Here is a 20,417-nt window from a genome sequence, read left to right on the forward strand (position 1 = left end):
GGAGGTGAAGACGCCGCTGGGTAAATCCATTTTTTACTGATGTGGGGTGTGAGAGCTGCGTTGGCCCTAGCTTTGTTGACGAAATACTTCCGCAGAGCGAGGCATCGGGGGAGCCAGGGCCAGGTAGCCAGGAGGGGTAACGGAAGAAAGACGGCCCTTCCGTGCCTGGCGTGCGTGATCAAGTTGAAGGCGACGGCAGGCGCAGGAGGGCGACGCGTTGTCAACCAGGGGAGGTGTACTATCAAGACGCTCCCGTGCTGCATCATGTGCAGCCTGGTTGTTTCCATCCGGAACCGTGTGACCCGGCACCCATGCAAAACGGGTAGTGATCCCATTACGGGCCAGAATGGCGGTCATATGTTGGATTCGGTGCACTGTTGAATGATCGGTGAAGAACTTGCGCAGCTCTTGGAGGGCTTAATTATATTCTGTGAGAATGCGGATACGTGTAGGTGGTGGGTTCGCAATAGTGAAGGCCAAATGATCCAGTGCGCTAAGGATGCTCTGGAGTTCCACTTCCAGGGGGGACGAGTTAAAATCGTGAGGTGTGAGGGAGCCGTCCAGGTCCGGTCGAGCTGGGAAGCGCCAGGCCAGACCTATATGGGAAGGCGGGAGGCTAGCATGCGTAAAAATATTGACCTCCTCTGGCAATTTCACTGCGATGACGCGCTGAGAGAGAGAGAGAGAGAGAGAGAGAAAGATAGAGAATCCACTTTATTGGAACTCTGGTTTTAGGGTGGGAGTGGTGGTGGCCCATAGGGCCGCCGCGACGTTGAGGGCACGACCGGTGACCAGTTCTTGGAGGTCGCGGTCCGAGAACCCCAGAGCCTGTTCCCAGAGGGTGGGAGAGGGTAGAGGTGGGAAAGGATCGCGCGGACATTCGCAGAGCGAGTGATAGAGCGTGTCCGGCGTGTCACACAAGGGGCAGTTGGGAGAGGAAAAGAGGTGAGGGTGCGTATGCACTAATAGAGTGCGGCGAGAAGTCTGAAGAAGGCGCCACATGTGGGCAGCCTCGGTGGTGAGGGAGGGGTGGGGAGGGGGAAGTTGTCTGCGAAGGAGGCGGTAATGTTGGGTGATGTCCCGGTATGTGAGCAGTATTGAATGGGACATCTCGGGAACGCCGTGTTTAAGTGTAAAAGAAGCGCCTGCCCGGTGTGTCAAAGCTCGGGCTTCGTGGTGGGCAGCCTCATTACCACCTATGCCGGTGTGGGCCGGGGTGCACAGCAGCGTCACGGGTTCGAAAGGGGGTCGAGTGCGAAGAATTGGGAGGGCCAGCGATGAAATGGTGCCCTTGAGGTAATTTCGGATGGCGAGTTGCGAATCTGATAATATAATTAGAGGCGTGGGTGTTTGGGTAAGAGCGAGGGCAATTGCCGCTTCCTCCGCGGTAACTGAAGTAGAGGTGAGCACCGTGGCTGAAGCTTGCGGGTCGGCGCCAGGTGTTCCTATGACCGCAATGCCAAAAGCGGGCTTGCTCGGATACTCAGCCGCGTCTACATATACGACGCTCGGGGAAGGGGAGGAGCGTCTGAGATGATCCCGGGCACGGGCTAAACGGCGACCAATCTGGAAGGCGGGATTCATATTGCGAGGAAGGGGTTTGATGTGGATCCTGGAGTGGATTGAGAGAGGGATGGTAGCCATAGGATCGAGTAGAATGGGTGGGTCGAGATGTGCTCGTTCAAGAATGCACGAGAACTACGACGGGAACGTGGAATTCGGTTTGTTGGTGAGCAACTGTAACAGGCGGGCTTAACCAAGGGGGAGGGGTGGTGAGGCCGATGGAAGTACTGGAGGTACACGTGTTCATCCCACGCACAAAGTGCAATCCCCGGTTGTGTTAGTGTCCGTCGAAGCCGATGTTGTTGTACGGCTGCCGCAAGCTCTTCCATTCGGAGGGACCGGGGCAGCCCGTTCAAGAGCGGCAATCCGAGTATGCCTCGGAAGTCAAGTGATCGTACGAAGCATGGCCCGGTAAAGCACCGCTAAGTGCTTCTTGTGAGTCGTAGAGGTCATAACGCGGGGCGCCATACGTCAGACGACCGAGGGCTACTTACTGCCCTCGAGAGCGTCAGACACGCCGATTGGTTAGCGCCGCCAAATTTGTTGGAAAGGCGAAAGATTAGGCGGAGCATCGGTTTTTAGTTTTCGCGCAGCTGCGTCATCCACTGCCGAGCACTGTTGGGGCTGGCGAGGGGAACACCTAGTACACGGATATGGCCACAGTATGAGGCAATGGCTGCGTTGCCGACGTATACGTATACCAGTATGATGCATGTTGGTGGGTGGTTAGTGCTGACCGTGGACCAGGAGAAATTCTGTCTTCTCTGGTGCCAGCTCAAGGCCGAGGGATGGGATAGTAGTTGAGAGGTTGTTGACCGCCGCATGGAATTCTGTAGCCATGTCTTCAGTACATTTATTGGCGGTGAGCGCGACCACGGGCGGCGCTGCGGAGCGCGCCTCTGTGACGTCGGCTTAGGGATTCTCGCATTTGTCGTCTGCTTCACTCGGGCTCGCTCTATCTGCTGTTTCTTTGCGCGCGGTTGACTTTTTGTGCTTGTCAGTCGCAGATCTCGCGTATGCGCAACTTCTTTTGGTAACAAAAAACTTAAAATCGCATAAACTATCTCAAGGCGTGATTTTAAGTATAGTTTTTTGATACCGCTCCGTAAAAAACATTGCCGGCGTTGCCCATGCATTGCTGCGAAGCTGGTCCTGTGCGGAGCGCTAAGAGTCGGCGCTAGGCGTCAGTTTCTGTATTCAGCAATCTTTCAAACAAAGGTAACAGCCGGAGTCTGACAACCGACAACAGCGAAAATGGAAGACCAAAACAAATTCCAGGCCTTCGGGGCTGTCGGCTTTGGCAGAAGGCATTACGATTCCAGCCAATCGTATGTAAGGTCAAACAGATTTGGCAACCTTACCTAACGCTCGAAACTATTGTATCAAGTAACTTTAAGTTGTCACGGCATGAAAGTGTGCCGACATGCAACATGGGGCACAAATAATGTAGGTTGATTTCCAAATAAGCTGCTGTGTGGATAGGCGGGTGCTGGTTTTATACCAGGCTTCTAACCAGTATGTGGGCTTATTGAGCAAAACGAGTTGCCTGTATGGCAAAAATACAGTAAGACTATGTTTGTTCAGATTTGGAGGGATACTTCGTTACATTTGCCACAGCCATATCCCAATATTCATATAGGCGTTATAGTAAAACAGCACTCCAGAGGAGGAGGACGAGGAGGAGGAGAAAACTTTAACAGTAAAATCGAGCTGGTTAGTGGGCAGGGTCCTCAGTCCAAGACGAGAGAGTAAGAGTAATTTTCTTCAATTCATCGACCGTCATCCTGAGTAGGCCAGGATTTGTTCTGTGCGACTGAAGGGGTTGGAAAACAATAAAGAGCTCTTTGGACATATTCATCGGTTTCGAATTGTGTTATACTGAAAACCGGCTTATATACTATTTATTGCGTTCGTTAGCAAGTATATCAAGCCTTCAACACCGTAATAGTGACATAATTGTTCGGGTTGAGATTGAGTTCGTTAGGATAACGATGGTTCGATAGAAATTCGGTGCACAAAAGCCGCCTTCGAGTACTGTGGACAACGTTATCTGAGCCGTTTCGCGGTGGCTTATATAGCACAAACCTTCTAATTGCATTTGCATGTGAATAAACAACGCACGCTGTGGGTATGTACTTTTGTGCGCAGCCATAAGGAAAGCCCATTTCTGAAGAAGGTGCTGTATACCTTACAGCCCGAAGAAAATATCCAAACGAACTTTGTGAGCCTCGGAAACATCCCCAAACCTCCTAGGACGTTTGGGACGGTGCGGAAAAATTAATGAGTTGGGCACAGAAAAAAAAACAGTCATCTAACACAAGTCAACAACAACGAAAGAAATAGAAGACACCAGTTTTATTTCCTGCTGTGCGACCCGCTGCTTGGTGCGTATAGTATTAGACTACCGAGTCTTCATAAGAGCATCTCAGAAACAGTTTAGGGAAGCCTACGCATTTTGAATACTTCTCGAGGAACTATGAGCACTGAAACTCGCAAATACGCTAGATAGGACGAGGTACGCACGATCGTCTGAGCGATGCTCTATGAAAGTCGTTCTCTATGTCCTCGTGTGTTGTAAACTTGTGGGGGATAAAGCTTGAAATTATTCAGAGCTGTCAGAATCTGACTGAAAATACGCTTTTTAAAGCACCAAAGCATCAAAGCGGGCGATTTCCAGCACAGGCACTGCTGCCAGTCACAAGCGGATGACCGCGGCCGCCGCGGCGCGGGTGTAGAAGCGGCGCGAATGTAGCAGACGACAACGGAATCGAGTCCCTAAGCCGACGTCAGAGCCAGGGGGCGCCACTCAAACATCTCACCGCCAATAGCCGGCGGCTTCAACCCAAAGTGTGAGGTCGTTAACGTAGATGGCAAAACGAGCCGCAGTGTCCCGTTCCAGGTTGCGGGCTACGCGTACCATGGCCAAATTAAAAAGAACGGGTCCAAGGACAGAACCACGGGGAACACCCCTGTCTAGATAAAGCTTCTTGGGCTCCATCCTGGATTCGTGCTGTTGAGCCGAATTGGTCGAACTTCAAGAAAATTGCGATTCCAGTTTTGTGCCCTTTGGCTGGGGAAGGCCATAGCGAGCTCTTCGAGGATCGCCGATTGGCTAACGTTGTGGAATGCTTTTCGCACGTCAAAAGTGAGGACGTAATCCGGATTGCCAGCCCGTGATTTGCGATTAAGAACACGTCGGAGCAGCCAAAGGCAGTCGTGCGTGCTTAGGTGAGGACGGAATCCAGTTCGAGACGGGTGATACCACGGACGAACGTATTCCAAATAATACTGAAGGCGGTTATTGATTAGGCGCTCAATAAGTTTGCAGATGGTAGGCGTGAGTGCAATTGGCCGAAGGTCGGCCAGCACAGACGAGTCTTTGTTTGGCTTGGGTATTGGATGAACTAGCATCAGTTTGAGGTCACTGGGAACGTCGCCTGAGGCCCAGTAAGTATTAATTATATCAAGCAGTATTAAGTGTGGCGACTCATCCAAGTTACGCAGGTGCTGCCATGTCACACCATCATCACCAGGTGCAGATTGTGGTTTGCCCTGGTGAAGAGCCGCTTCAAACTCCCCCATGGTGAATGGGGCATCGAGATCTCTATCCACGTCTGGAACCATTATGGTAGGCAGCAGATGGTGGGGACTGGGAGAGGCATGAGGGAAAAACGCCGTAATAGAGAGATGCTCAACGTACTCTGGCGTTTCTCGGAGAGTGTGCACTAAAGAGTACGTTATACCAAGGTTGTTCGTTTTCAGGTTTTAAATTTTAACACAAACGTGTTTTATGCCGGATACACCAAGATTTCACTGTCGTCATATCCGTCACGGAAATGACGCCAGCACATTTTTGCCGGAGCAACCCGCCAGCAGGACGTCGCTCGCCAAGCACACCCACAAAATTAAACAAACTGGCATTGTGTGTTCATAGCTCCTTTAAGAGACTAAACAAAACAGAGCTACAAACTTCGCGTTATCGCCAGCTTACATGAAATGTCCGCGGATGTTACTTTTTACCAAAAACTTCAGCACCTTTCAAAGGAAATGTTACGACGGTTACTAATTCTCTGAAATTTCTGCGAAGGTTGTACAAATGGAAAACCCTGCTAGCAATATAACACGGTTAATTCTTGAGACAAACCTTTGTTTAAGCCTTGTGTGCCTGGACGGTATCTAGGATCTACAATATCATTTTAATGATTGGTTTTACATCCTCCGTTTTAAAACGATCTCTTAACCTTTCTATTACTTCTAGCTTACATTTTTAAAATATCATTCGATTTCCCTCCCTGCAACTTCAAGGAAGCTTTAACTACAGAAGGGTACCACATTTTGCATGAGGCATGGCATGCTCAATAAAGTACCTACTGGAATTCGAACCAGTGTTATCATCATCCTGAATACCTCACACGTGGCCTCTTCACCCTGCGACTTAACTCGGTATGTGTCGCAAAGCCTTAAGTGGAGCGGGAAGGTTTCTAAATAACCCATATTATAAACATATTGTTGAATAAATATAGAAAAGAACACCTGCCCTGGCAAGAAAAGCACAGGGAGCGTACCCTCACTATTTGGTGTTCTTTATATATATATATATATATATATATATATATATATATATATATATATATATATATATATATATATATATATATATATATATATATTCTGAAAACAAATAACCTCATACTTCACTGTGCTGAGATGTCCAAGGGGGGACATTAAATAAGAACATAAAATAATTCTATCAGCTCCTTTAACACATTTGCTGGTTCTATAGCGCACTATGCACTACCGTAAAACTCTTTCATTGACATCGACTTATGGTGTGTAAAAGGCACGAAAAAAATTTTTTTAAGGGCTCCACAGACAAAGAAGGCCACCTCTGTCGTTGTCTGTGTTGGGCGATAGTGAAGATGCTGTTATTGAGCTTTGCCAAGACTGCAACAAAGTAGAAACTCAAAACTTCATCCGGAACTGGAGTCTAGTTGCGTGCTTTAAAGCGAAAGAATGGCGATGCTTATAAATACCTGCTCCAGCGCTACATAAAATTTGAATCTCTTTCTTCGTTTTCATTTTTTTTTCTTTTGCGTGAATTGCTCCGTCACCGGCTTCTTTTCTACTAAACCGCATTGGGTCTCTTCCTTTTGTTTCTTCGTTCTATGGCGCGAATTTGGTCAGCAAGCGCACCGGCTGACGCCAAAACAGCTTTCCTAGAAGCATATTTCTGCATAGCAGGTCCTCAGGTGCCATCTTTTCTGCTTTATTTATTTATTTATTTATTTATTTATTTATTTATTTATTTACGTTCAACACAATTACACAATTGTCTGAGGTGATGGCAAAAGGCCAAACTATGCCTTGTGCCATGCCACCTTAAAGCTGTAGCGGCACCAAACGGTACAGCTGTTTACAGTTTTCACACAACACCTAAGTAAATGGACAAAACTGCAGAAGAGAAATAACAAATTGCGTTACATCAGGTGGACCAAAGCAATTTTTTGTACATGACATTGTATAAATAATAAAATTATAATTGGGAATTTTGCGTACACCAACTGATGTCAACAAAGACTAACATAATACGCGTGCGACACATACAATACAAAATAGGAGACTGTGGATACGTTGTCAAACATTTCCACTCTAAATTACTTCGAGCTCAGGTGTCACGTTCAAATTCCACGGCGCACTTGAGAGTTTCGCCTTAAAATTTACGCCCATAGGAACCGAACTCATTGTTTCGGGGCTGCTGTGTTCACGAAAAGTTTTCGACTGCTCGCCTCAAAGTGAATAAGTGTGTATTTCGTTCTTGTTGCGTCCTATTGGGAAAGGGGGCGGGGCTGGTTACGAGATCGCATTGGAGCATGATCATGCCGTTTAACGTAGTTCTGCCCCATGCACAGCACCGCGTACTGCCAGGGTCATTGAGGTCATTTTTTTAATTTGCTTGAAACGTTAGAGTTCTTCCACGTTCAAATCTCAGTTTGTTTCGTGTTGCTTTGTTTCACGTTCGCAGGTGTACAACCAGTGGAGCGTACCGAATGGTTTTGTTGCCCGCCGCCTACTCCCTTACGGCAGTGCACAGCCTTACAAGAACGGCAACAATTACTACGTGATTGAGCTGTGATCCGCAGAAGAGGAAGTTACCTCGAACTTATTTCCGCTTACTGCCGCTTACGATTACAACTTACAATTTACTGCCGCTATTGTGCAAAATAAATGAGTAACGAATAAAGAATAGTATTGCGGCACTCTTCGCGCGAGTCTTTTTATCACTCTTCTCGGTCTTGCTTCTGCGATAGGAAACAAGTGGAAACAAACATGCAAAGGGCAACGACATTTTAAAGTAAATCAGTCAGTCAGTTAAATAATCAATCAAATTGTGTATGGTTTATATGGGCAAAGTCATAAACAACGACACAGGTCTCACGTGTTGGAAGCCCCTCCATTAGTGAAAACTTTTACCACCAAGGCGTGCCCGTGTGAACCGGGACACGCCGAACGCGTACTCGGGTTTGAAACCGGCGCCAGCGTACACACGTAGAACCGCCGCCTGCAGGCGGCGGTTCTACGGCTGTAATCTTGAGAGTAGTTCAGATTTTTCCAGCAGGCTACACCACCAATCCGCGACGGAGAAAGCGACCGAGCTGGGTTTTGCAAGAGAAACGTGCCCCGTCCTTTCCCTTTTGCTGCGATGCCCGCGGACGTTGCTTTTGTTGATGCCTTAACCATAGCAAATTTGGTTTCTTTCACCGCCGCGCATGGGGAAATACCTTGGTGGAGTGAAATTGGCCTGCTTTCTCTACCGTGACTTTCTCGTACTCTCAAAAGGTGCTGCAGTCCCCCGAACCTATATATATATAGGTTCGGGGGACAATAATAAATAGAAGAAGAAACTTTGGAAACAAGACTGGTTTATGATACCCGAACCCACATCAAACTAGACACAATAGAGTAAGGAAACTAAGGAACACTGGAGAACGAAAGAACAGAAGGGGACTGCGATAGCACGGTATACAAAATGCTAAAGAGTTCAAGCAAACGGAGAGAAAGTAAGCGCTTGTCACTCAATGGTCTGCCGCACCTCACTTCCCGGGAGCACAGTCATGGCGTGACATCTCGTTCCTGAAGGTTGGGCAACGCGCACGAAGCTCTCGTCGCTGAAGAGCCAAGGCAGCTCTCTTGGAACGTCGCTCCCTTCTGACGATGTCGAGAAGACAACTTTCTTGCGGGAGAGGGCGTCAGGTGTTTCGTTGTGAAGGACCTCTTCGACGTGGTCCTGGTCAGGGCACCGTGTCGCTAGCATTCCGGTCTCTCTTCCCCATGTTCTCTCGGTTCTCCACCACGAGATCGCCTCCGCCACCGGCCGCTGACGCTGGCAGGGTTCAATTGGCCGACACCTGAGTGGGGTGAATGACCGACGCTGATGATGATAGTGCTCTAAGTGGGTTTGGCGCTTAACCCACGACACACGTCGTTGTCTTCTTTTGACCAGCCCTTGTTCTTGCCCTTGGGATTTCTTCGCATGACAATATATATATATATATATATATATATATATATATATATATATATATATATATATATATATATATATATATATATATATATCTATATATATATATATAGTAAAAAATGGGTATAGCTTCTAACAAAACTGTTTATTGGTCGACGTTTCGATCGGATGCCGATCTTTCTCAAGACAACATTTCGTATTTCTGTGCACGTATTTATAAGCTCGTCGTCCAACGACGCCGAAAAAAGAGAGAGGGGGGATTTGGGGAGAGAGGTAGCAACAAACATGCTCTCGGCGAGGTGAGGTGAAGGTTTGCAAAAAAAGAGAGAGAAAAAAAAAGAGAAAACGCAAAACCAAAAACAAACCTAAACATGCAGAAAAGGGAGAGAAGTACACAACTCTTTCAAAAACACTGTCCTCCATCGTTCGTCAGCTTGTAGAACGAGTGACAGGTAGCGCCCACTTCAGAGGGGGGCCGCTCTGCTTAAGAAACGAAAGCGCAAAGCAGTAACAGGGACGCTCTCACACCATCACTGGGAGGCACAGAATTCTAATGGTCACTGACCTTACGGGAAGAGTTTACAGGAAGCGGTCGCAGCCGCACACATATCTCAGTGACGCCAACCCCACAAAACAAACGGTTGGCGTCACTGAGATATGTGTGCGGCTGCGACCGCTTCCTGTAAACTCTTCCCGTAAGGTCAGTGACCATTAGAATTCTGTGCCTCCCAGTGATGGTGTGAGAGCGTCCCTGTTACTGCTTTGCGCTTTCGTTTCTTAAGCAGAGCGGCCCCCCTCTGAAGTGGGCGCTACCTGTCACTCGTTCTACAAGCTGACGAACGATGGAGGACAGTGTTTTTGAAAGAGTTGTGTACTTCTCTCCCTTTTCTGCATGTTTAGGTTTGTTTTTGGTTTTGCGTTTTCTCTTTTTTTTTCTCTCTCTTTTTTTGCAAACCTTCACCTCACCTCGCCGAGAGCATGTTTGTTGCTACCTCTCTCCCCAAATCCCCCCTCTCTCTTTTTTCGGCGTCGTTGGACGACGAGCTTATAAATACGTGCACAGAAATACGAAATGTTGTCTTGAGAAAGATCGGCATCCGATCGAAACGTCGACCAATAAACAGTTTTGTTAGAAGCTATACCCATTTTGTACTATATATATATATATATATATATATATATATATATATATATATATATATATATATATATATATATATATATATATTGTGGGATTGGGTGCAGTCCTCGCCCAACGACAGGACGGCTATGAGGAATACGTAGTCAGTTATGCGAGTCGTACATTGACGAAGGCGGAAGCGAACTACTCTGTAACAGAGACGGAATGTTTGGCGATCGTTTGGGCCATCAGCAAGTTTCGCCCCTACCTGTACGGACGACAGTTCGACGTCGTGACGGATCATCATGCTCTTTGTTGGTTGTCTTCACTAAAGTATCCCTCCGGTCGCCTCGCCCGCTGGGCCCTCCGCCTTCAAGAGTATGATATCCGTGTTGTGTACAGGTCAGGACGCAAGCATAACGACGCTGACGCCCTTTCTCGCTCTCCGCTTCCATCGGACGTCGCGAGCTTGTCGACGGCAGATAACACCCTAGCGCCTCTCGCCATAGCGGACATGGCCGCTGAGCAGCGTAAGGACCCGTGGATCACCTCTATTCTCGAATATCTCTCCTGCCCGCCGGGAAACGCTGCTCCAAGATCACTGCGCCGACAAGCTGCCCACTGCACCGTTCGCGACGAACTCCTATACCGCCGCAACTACCACAACGACGGTCGAAGATGGCTGCTAGTGATTCCTCGCCACCTACGCAAGGAAATTTGCTCTTCCTTTCACGATGACGCGCAGTGTGCTCACGCTGGTGTCCTGAAAACGTACGAGCGCCTTCGACTTCGCTACTACTGGCGTGGGATGTATACCTTTGTGAAAAAGTTTATTAAATCCTGCCCAGACTGTCATCGGCGCAAGACTCCTCCGCAGCACAGCAGCGCTCCACTTCAGCCGTTGCCCTGTCCAGCGAGACCCTTCGACCGAGTGGGCATTGATCTCTACGGCCCACTTCCCAGCACAGCTGCCGGTAACCGCTGGATCATCGTCGCCGTTGATCATCTAACGCGTTACGCCGAAACAGCTGCGCTACCGGCGGCCACGGCTCGAGAAGTAGCGTCCTTCCTCCTTCAGCGGTTCATTCTCCGCCACGGCGCTCCTCGCGAGCTACTCAGTGATCGAGGTCGCGTGTTTTTATCCGACGTCGTGGAGACCCTTCTAGCTGAATGCAACGTTGTTCACCGCAAAACCACATCATACCACCCACAGACCAATGGACTGACAGAGCGGTTTAACCGCACACTGGGGGATATGATCGCAATGTACATTTCCTCGGACCATTCCAATTGGGACCTCGTTCTTCCTTTCGTGACGTATGCTTACAACACCGGTAAACAGACGACCACAGGTTTTTCGCCGTTCTTTTTGCTCTACGGTCGTGAGCCTTCATGCATGCTGGACAGTATACTTCCGTACCGACCTGACGCCTCCGAATTCATGCCAGTTTCAGACGTCGCTCGACGCGCCGAGGAATGTCGCCAGCTTGCTCGTCGCTTTGCATCGGAAGACCAGCAGCGCCAGAAGGCACGTCACGACGTTTCGGTCACAGAACCAACTTTCCCGAACGGAGTCCTTTATTTCACGCACAGCAAACAAAAAGCGAGCAAAGGGAAGAAAGTGGGTTAGCGTCTCTTCACTTCTTCTTTTTGAGTTCCTCGAATCGGCGCGTCAAATCGTCGAAGTCGAGCTCGTCCTCCTTGGACGGTGGTGGCTTCGGCAAGCTGCCCGTGGGAACCGAAGGCAGCTCTGGCAAACCGCTCACTGCACTATACGGAGCGAGGCCCTCGTTAAAGCCCACAGTGTGCGGGTTGAGCGGGAACGAGGGCCCCACCGGAGGTGCCTTCGGCAAGGGCGGGGGCCCGGGGTAATCCATCATCTGAGGCGGGGGGAACTCTTGACGTATCACTCCGCTGATACGTCCCTCGGATTTACGACGACCAGCTTCTTTACGACGGATTACCGCAATCCCGCCAAACTCCGATTAAAAACCCCGATGATATGACACTCGGGTGCACCCGGTCCACTTCATACGACGAAACCTGGCGCGGAGAAACCGGCGCTTTCCCCATATTTTACAATAACGCATCGCCGCCTCGTCCTGACCTCCTTTATTCTTAACCCCCGTTTGACGCTGCTTGATGTACAAAGGTCCGCAGGCGGCTCAGACCACTTGCTGAATAGACGCAAGCAAGCAGGCGGGCACTGGTGAGTGGTAGTTAACCTGCAACAGCCCCGCGCAACAGCAGTACGCCAACGCGCCGACAGCGAGAAGTCGAAGTTCAGGTGGCAGGTGGAGCATGAATTCGAAGCTGCCATTGAGCCTCCGACGAATGCGGAAACATACGACGCAGCCCCACGGCGATAACCGGACAGCCGCTTTCTCCGCCCGCTCGATCAAAGTTTCTTCCTTTCACGACGCTTTTTCTTCCTACATCTCTGCTCTCTGCTTATCAAAAGCGGCATTGTCACTTCGCTCTTTTCTTTGCAAGAGCGCCTGAATACAGCCGCATCCACCGCAAGGGTGGAGCAAAACGCAGAAGGCGATGGGGGGAGACACGCAAGCGTTGGCATCGCAATTTTGGGTCCCTCGGTGATCGCCGCAGCAAGTCACTGTAGCAAGAGCGCACTATAATTTTCGTCGCAACACGGTTTACTCGCGAAGGTTTAATTATTTTATTTATTTCGCCTTGCTGGGTCTTGTGGGAGCTGAGACCCAATAGCGATGGCACGGGATCGTTCAAAGGATGTTTCCATGTACGGCAATGCAGTTTTTTGTTCGTATCATCGTTCGTTTCGCTTGGCCTTGGCAGTTTCACAATCGACTTTTCCTCTCAATTTCTCGACCACGTCGGCCTTATATCGCGTACTGCGCCGCGCTTCGTTGGTGTTCTAGCTGGACGCCACAAAGGGGAGGGGGCACAAAAAAGGCGATGCTTTTTTTAACTTAGGATTTCAACTAAAGAGCTCGTTAGCTCGTCCCGTATACCTCTCTGTTCTGCTACATGCATTACAAGGCACTGGCTCCAGCAGTTCGGATATGCCAATTGCTAACTCCGACCTCCGACCACGTTCTACGTGGCGGCCGCTGGGAAAGAAGACGTTCTACGTCTCCCGCGGTAGTCGAGGGGCGGTGCTAGTTGACCGGCCTCAGAGCTCTTGTAAATATAAACCCCCGCTTTAAAAAGTCGAGAGAGAAGCCGCTGTGGGGATAGCGTAATGGCGAACGCACCGCACCGGTTATGCGGAGATGTGGGTTCGAGTCCCGCTCCCGGAAAACGGCGGATTTTTTCTCGACTTATATTTTCGCCTATTTATCAATGAATCAAAGAAACGTGACAAGCACACGTCATTCGGCCCTATTAAATATTTCGAAAAAAGCCGAATAGAACTGGCAATGACGACTGCAACATTGATATGTATCTTTACCGAGTCCCTCGTCCCGTATCTCTCTGTTCTGCTACATGCATTACGAGGCACTGGCTCCAGCAGTTCGGATATGCCAATTGCTAACCCCGACCTCCGACCACGTTCTACGTGGCGGCCGCTGGGAAAGAAGACGTTCTACGTCTCCCGCGGTAGTCGAGGGGCGGCGCTAGTTGACCGGCCTCAGAGCTCTTGTAAATATAAACCCCCGCTTTAAAAAGTCGAGAGAGAAGCCGCTGTGGGGATAGCGTAATGGCGAACGCACCGCACCGGTTATGCGGAGATGTGGGTTCGAGTCCCGCTCCCGGAAAACGGCGGATTTTTTCTCGACTTATATTTTCGCTTATTTATCAATGAATCAAAGAAACGTGACAAGCACACGTCATTCGGCCCTATTAAATATTTCGAAAAAAGCCGAATAGCACTGGCAATGACGACTGCAACATTGATATGTATATATATATATATATATGTGTGTGTGTGTGTGTGTGTGTGTGTGTGTGTGTGTGTGTGTGTGTGTGTGTGTGTGGACATAACGAAGCTTAAAAAATTCGCAATTTTTCGTAACATGCAAGAATGAGGCAGAAACGAAACCAAGATGCTAGACGTCGGTGACAGTGAACTAACTATTCAAGAATTTATATCACAGTAAAAAAACTGAGTGATTTGCTGCTCCTGCTGCTTCCCCACGAGCTTATTCAGTGCACGGCAATCCAAAGCAAGGAAGGTCCCATGATTTGAAGCACCCCAAAAACACACGGACGACGAACAGAGTGTTTTTGTTGCGCTTCAAAGCAAGGCATCTATTCACCAACTAGCCAAGCAAGAAGGTCTTATCACAATATCACAAAGCAAGGTCATCTACCCCCATGTTCAAAGACTTCATTAAGTATCTCTTTCGCCTTTTGACACTTTTCGGTGCCTTCACGCGTTTCAAGGACCAAAGCTACGATGAAAGGGCGCTTTTTCGCGAACTCGATGCTCTTTTCCGCACTCAAAATTGTTGAGAGGTTGCTAGCTCGGGTACTGTGCCGGGTGCAGACACGGCGTGTAAAATTGCGAACTTATCTTGAAAATACATTACTTTTCGTCAGCAGAACTCGTTAGCAGGCAGCAGGACTTGTCACCGACTAACCGAAACCACTATCGGCGACTACACGCCGATAAACAGGCCTAGCACCTAACCAGCACCGCACTCACAGGTGAAAACACAGGGTAGTTGGAGGGGTGGAGGAAATTCGGTAAATTAGTATATTTCTCCAGCCTATCTATAAGAAAAAAGTGCGAAAAACAATGACTCATCAGCGCAACGACTTCGTTAATCAAGTTTAACCGTGGGAATGCCTTTGTTACATCGAGCTCTCAAATACATGGGCTTCAATGGGAATGGCAATGGGGAATTGAAAACCTTCGTTAAATACAGGAATTTGTTACACAGAGGTTCGTTACATCCAGGATTAACTGTACCAGCATTTTTACGGCGGGCGCATATGGCATATTTCTTGTTAGCACGTTAGCACATCGCTATCTTGCAAATACAACCACCACCGTACCACCTGGACGCATCGCCGCCTTAGTCTCTCCTTATTTTACATTTTGGCGCCGAAACCTTGGAAAAAGGGCTTCCCTGGCGATTCGTGTCCGACCTTTGGCCTCTCAGAAGGAGGACCCCTAGATTCCGAAAACGGACAGCTGTGACGGACATAGCCACGGGGGCACCTGCACGGGGGTGCCGGCAAAAGTCGACCGACGCGATGGGCAGACGAGACGACGATGCGCCCTCATCGCCGAAGATTTCCCTCTGTGGGTCCAGGCAGTGATTCTGTAAACAGTGAATGGCATCCCGCAGCCCATGGCACAACGAAATGCGTGCTACCTATGCAACGCCATCTGAGTTTCACTCTGCTTACGATGCACGTTAAGAAACTAAATACTCAAGGAAAAAAATTAAGTCAGTTCCTCTCAACGTGAAAGCTGTCAAATGAGGAGCAGTCATTCGCCAAAGGGGCTGTGGCGTCCTCTCTTGACTAGTTTTAGTATCAGCCCGGTGTTGATAACGAAAGTAATCAAAAGGGGGCGGTGCAGCCCTGCATGGAAAGGGCGTACACAGATACACTGGACTCAGTTTTCATTATTTTGGGACAATTATTACGCGATTAGTGATTTCTTTCTTATTTTATAATGTTGCGCACTTTTTTGAAGCCTAACAACAGCAGCCTCCGTGGCAACGGCGCAGAGAAAAGATCACGCTCAACGGTTTGCATATGAGTACTGTGTGCCTAAGTGGCGCAATCCGATTGACATCGGCTTTTTAAAGGAGCCATGAAGAGAAAACACAAGTTTGGTTCATTCAAAAGATTGTCTCGTTAGAATCATACTGACACCAGTTTTAACGTAAACTTCGCTCAAATAAGCTACATAATTAGGAAAAACGGTAATGGTAATCGACCCACCAGCTCATTTCCCGCAACAGAACCTATGATGTCACATGAGCTAAGCTCTGCGATTGGCGGAGGCTGGCAGAAGCAGACGCAAATTAGGCAGAGCTTACAAACTAGACGAACGAGCGATTTGCGCTTAAATTTAGGGCACATTCTTTACAAAGCAATAAGAATGATGGGACAAACAGTGGAAGTTACGAAAGCACATGTAAAAAACATAGAAGTACTGATGCGTTCTGCTGTTCGTACTGCGCACAGCATGCTTGGTTTAGCTGCACAGCACTACGGGGCTTGGGGTTGTCTCAGACGACACTGGCCGATTGACGCAAGCAACGGTGTCTTACGTGACCCCATTTGTCGAGCGAGCACTGTTTCAGGGAACGAATATTTTCTCCCAGAACAAAAACAAGCCAGGTTTAAATGCGGGCAAAAACAAACCAAACGCTTGCCACGGTATGGTGGCGCCATCTAGGTTACGGAACGTAAAGAAACGCGGGAACAAACCAACACCGCTGTACAGGGTGGAGACAATCTTTGAACGGTCCCGTGCCGCCGCAATTGGGCCAACGGGCTCAACGCGTTATTCTTTTCGTTTCCCACGAGACCTAGCAACGCGAAACAGACAATATGATTCAAACTTCCTCAGTAAACCGCGTTGCGGCGATAATTTTAGCGCGGTTTTGACACAATGACTTGCTTCGGCGGCGAGCGAGCAACCGAAAATGGCGGCGCCAGCGTATACGTGTCTCTACCCTGTACGGCGGATGCGTGAATGAAGGTATTCTAGGCTGCAGAGCGGTCGGTTCCTGTGATGTCATTTGGGACCACGAAAACGCACGATTGAGCGGGAAAATCAACATTCTAACCTGAATTGTTTAATTTCTCAGTGAATAAAGCACCGTTTGTATCCGGACAAGCGCTGGGGGCAATATAAAACACGAAATATTTCGAATAAAACCAACTTGCATTTTCTCTTCATGGCTCCTTTAATGTGAGGGACCCAGGTTCCACCCCGACCAGGGGGAACGGGGATGTATTCAAAGCCTCTGCTTGGGTGCGGGACGCCTCATGGTTGCGGTGGCTAGATACCGTGACTAGGGACGAGTTACGACGTCAAGCCGGGTCTCTAAAGTGCACTGCACTTGAGAGAGAGAGAGAGAGAGAGAGAGAGAGAGAGAGAGAGAGAGATAGAGAGAGAGAGAGAGAGAGAGAGAGAGTTGGAGGGTGAGAATAAGTTTACCAGAAAAGAGCGGTGTTAACTGAGTCGATTTAAAAAGGAAAATTATCGCTCGACTGCTGTGTAGAGAGGCAAAAGCATTGATAGGCTTTCATGTAATGACCAGTGATGCATGCGATGCGCTGAATCGCTGTATGCACCAATTACGGAAACCTGAAGTGGAACTGAGATCATTAAACAATAAAATTGAGCGGTTTATTTATATCGAAGATTTGGATAAGGAATTTGCTACCAACATCGAGTATGAAGACGAAATGTTTTGTGCTGTCTGCCAGTTGTTATATCGATTGAAAAACGAAAAATGTGACACCATCGAACAGTGCCTGATAACCCCGCTGCGACAGCCTGTGGTTTGATAACCACCTAACCGCAGACACGGGAGTCCGACGCATGCTCACCGGGGAAACACCGCATTAACACTCCACGAAGCAAGCAGCTATAGTCTGCGTTTTTTTTTTTACCCTTGTGCTCTCTATCCTTGAAGATTAGTGACGCAGATGTGGCCATGCCGTCTCGCGCAACTAGAATGAACTGGGAACCTGAAGACTTGGATTAGAAGATCGAGTTTCACGGAGGCAAAAAACCCGTGTAATCGGCACGAGTGGTAAGGACAACAGCTAGCCGCACGCATGACTTAATGGTGCAATGCACGACAGATACATAAAAAATGTAGCACTAATGATGTTTATGACAAGACTATTTCGGCCCCCTTTTCTTCATTGTAAAGAAAAATAAACCGAAGAGGAGCGAAATACTTGGAAACAAACCACGCACAGGGCTTATTTATTTCGTAGAAGTGTGAAGCTTCGGCGTTCTAAAGAGTATGCATTTGACAATCAGGCAGATGACCACTGATGTTCGTTCAGTGCACCGAGATTTGAATGCAATCGCGCATCCAGTGCCGAAAGAATGACGTCTACCACATACATGCCACGTGCACTCGCTACTCACTGCCGATACACGAAGAATCGTGAAACACGTCACAGCGTGGTACAGCAAGTACCTTGTCACGAGCACCCCCCCCCCCCTCCCCTTCCCCCAGAATCCAAGCGCAAATTTTTCGTAGCAACCGCCGCTGTCACGAAAGCGAAAACAGTGATTACTCTGCCAACGCCATGAAAACAGCAAGGAACTGGCGTGTATCTAACGCTCTGGAACGAGCGCAAAGAAATGATTGAAGCAAGTCATTTGAGCTTCCAGTAGGACTTCGCTGCGGTTGTGCTCAGCGATCCTGAAGAGATGAATATTACGACTTCCACACACCTAGGAAGATCCGCGCCAGCAGTACAAGCTCAACAGTCTGGAAATGACGAAATTCGCACTGACCAATGGAGGCAACACTTTCATGGCACTACAGCGAAAAAATGGTTCAGCAGGCTCCATGGCCGTCATGAAGGGCGAAGTATTTCTTGTGCTCATCACTGGGCTTTCCTTGAGCTGAACACAAACGCAACGCCAGAAGCAAGAAAAAAGAATTCAATACAAGAGGTCGGCGCGAAGCTCGTTCATGCTAGACGAAGACATTCGGTTGTCGGTGGCTTGGCCATGGTTCAGGAACACTGACAAAGACAGGCGTGCGTGACGTTATGTCCCATACCATGCGAGTGATGAGGAAACGGTCACTTGCGTCCCACATACTGACGACGTACTGCAGACACCCGCATAAACGTCCGTGAAACCGAACTAGAGGGTCGGGGCCGCCCGCTGCCCTTCTTGGTTGTCCACGGGGCGCTAGATCCACGATGCGCGCGAAGACTCGTTGCTTTGATATAGGAATGGCCAAGGGGGGCGTACGTTAGCGGTCAATGAAGTCTCTCTGGGTCATATCCTCCAAGATTCGCTGGAGATAGGTCATCTTCTGTCCCAGCTGGTCCAGCGTCAGCTCGTGGTTGGCCTGGACCACGTCGAGGGCCATCTGCACCTCCTGCAGGAGCCGAAACACGAGCAGGAGCCTGTAGTCCCTGCTGGAAGAGTCCCACGTAGGTGGTTCGTAGCCGCGCAAATCTGCCAGAGCGTCCGCGAGGGAAGCCGAAACTGATGCTGCGGTCCGGGTATCCGGCGGCGGGAGTGGAACCATGTTGTACGCAGGATGAGAACGGGCTCCCTTGCGGCAGCGTGCAGGCGGCGTTAATTTCAGAAGGCGTTTACGGCTTTTTTACAGATGGGCGGGATATTTTGTAGAAAATTTAGACGCATGCGCTCTGTGTGGTACCGTGTACAACGCCCTCTTGATACGCTGAACGACCATGCATACGTCCCCATAGTCGGATGGGCGATATTATTTTCGCATTGATAACACGGTTGGAATGCTGCCGTATGCGCGCGTAACAGAATACTATACACGATATGCCCTCGGCAGTATTTTAAGTTTTTATTTTTACTGGTTATGTAGGTCTTATAAACAACCTGCACAATTGCATGTTCACAGTGGTTGGCCGAACTTTAGATTATTAGCATGATTGAGTTATTAGGCTTATTTTTCGATTTCCCCGTGGCTGATAGCCGTCCGATATCAGCCGTGATCATCAAGCGTCCACGGAAATACGTCACCGCTGCCGCCCGGAAGCTACGACTGAGGCAGCAAGATTCGAGGGCTGACCTGAATCTGTAATATGGGGCAGGGGCGATAGAGTTTCATACTAATGTACGCTAGAGGTGACACTGGCACTGCAATCGTTCAACCACCATGGGGCTGATTGTGTAACGTAGACTCGTGATTTTAAGTGCGAATGCACTTCTTAAGCGAGCCTGAAACGTCCGCCGCCGTCGTCCGCATAGCAACAGCTGCGGGTGCGCGCGCTCGTCGACTTCCTCGTCTTCTTCCCTAGCAACGGGGGGAGATGGGCGCGCGCTACTCTCCTCCTCCTCTCTCCGCTCAGTGACTGCGGGTGTTGGGCGCCTCCTCTCCACTTCGGGTGGGAGAGCTCTCGCTCGCGTAGCGGGCGCTCCGCATTCCGACGCGTGAGGGCGCTCGTGTAGCCCTCACCGTAACGGCGGGCGCTACTCTCCTCCTCCTCTCTCCGCTCAGTGACTGCGGGTGTTGGGCGCCTCCTCTCCATTCCAAGATCACGATATCCACCGTAATCGCGCAATCAACAACCGTGCAT

At 49.2% G+C, this 20,417-nt stretch overlaps 2 protein-coding genes across 2 annotated transcripts in view; one reads left to right on the forward strand and one right to left on the reverse strand.

The window, feature by feature from the left end:
• The window catches only part of LOC144167526 (domesticated amidase effector 2-like), a 33,028-nt gene extending 25,205 nt beyond the window's left edge, over nt 1-7,823 (forward strand). The window contains exon 3 of the mRNA XM_077696768.1: nt 7,586-7,823. Within this exon, the coding sequence (XP_077552894.1) occupies nt 7,586-7,696 (111 nt within the window). The 3' untranslated portion in view covers nt 7,697-7,823. The remainder of the gene's footprint in view (nt 1-7,585) is intronic.
• A 4,009-nt stretch (nt 7,824-11,832) lies between these two features.
• Nucleotides 11,833-12,100, reverse strand: LOC144167527 (uncharacterized). The gene has a single exon (XM_077696769.1). It carries the CDS (start codon nt 12,083-12,085, stop codon nt 11,843-11,845), a length of 243 nt encoding a protein of 80 aa, XP_077552895.1. The 5' UTR covers nt 12,086-12,100; the 3' UTR covers nt 11,833-11,842.
• Nucleotides 12,101-20,417: the final 8,317 nt, after the last annotated feature.

Source organism: Haemaphysalis longicornis, unplaced genomic scaffold, assembly GCF_048455015.1.
Source record: "Haemaphysalis longicornis isolate Haplotype H1 unplaced genomic scaffold, Haemaphysalis longicornis Haplotype H1 scaffold_2, whole genome shotgun sequence".
Lineage (NCBI taxonomy): Eukaryota > Metazoa > Arthropoda > Arachnida > Ixodida > Ixodidae > Haemaphysalis > Haemaphysalis longicornis.

Excerpts from the sequence above, each read along its gene's own strand:
- LOC144167527 (XM_077696769.1), bottom strand. The coding sequence starts at position 12,085 with ATGATGGATTACCCCGGGCCCCCGCCCTTGCCGAAGGCACCTCCGGTG.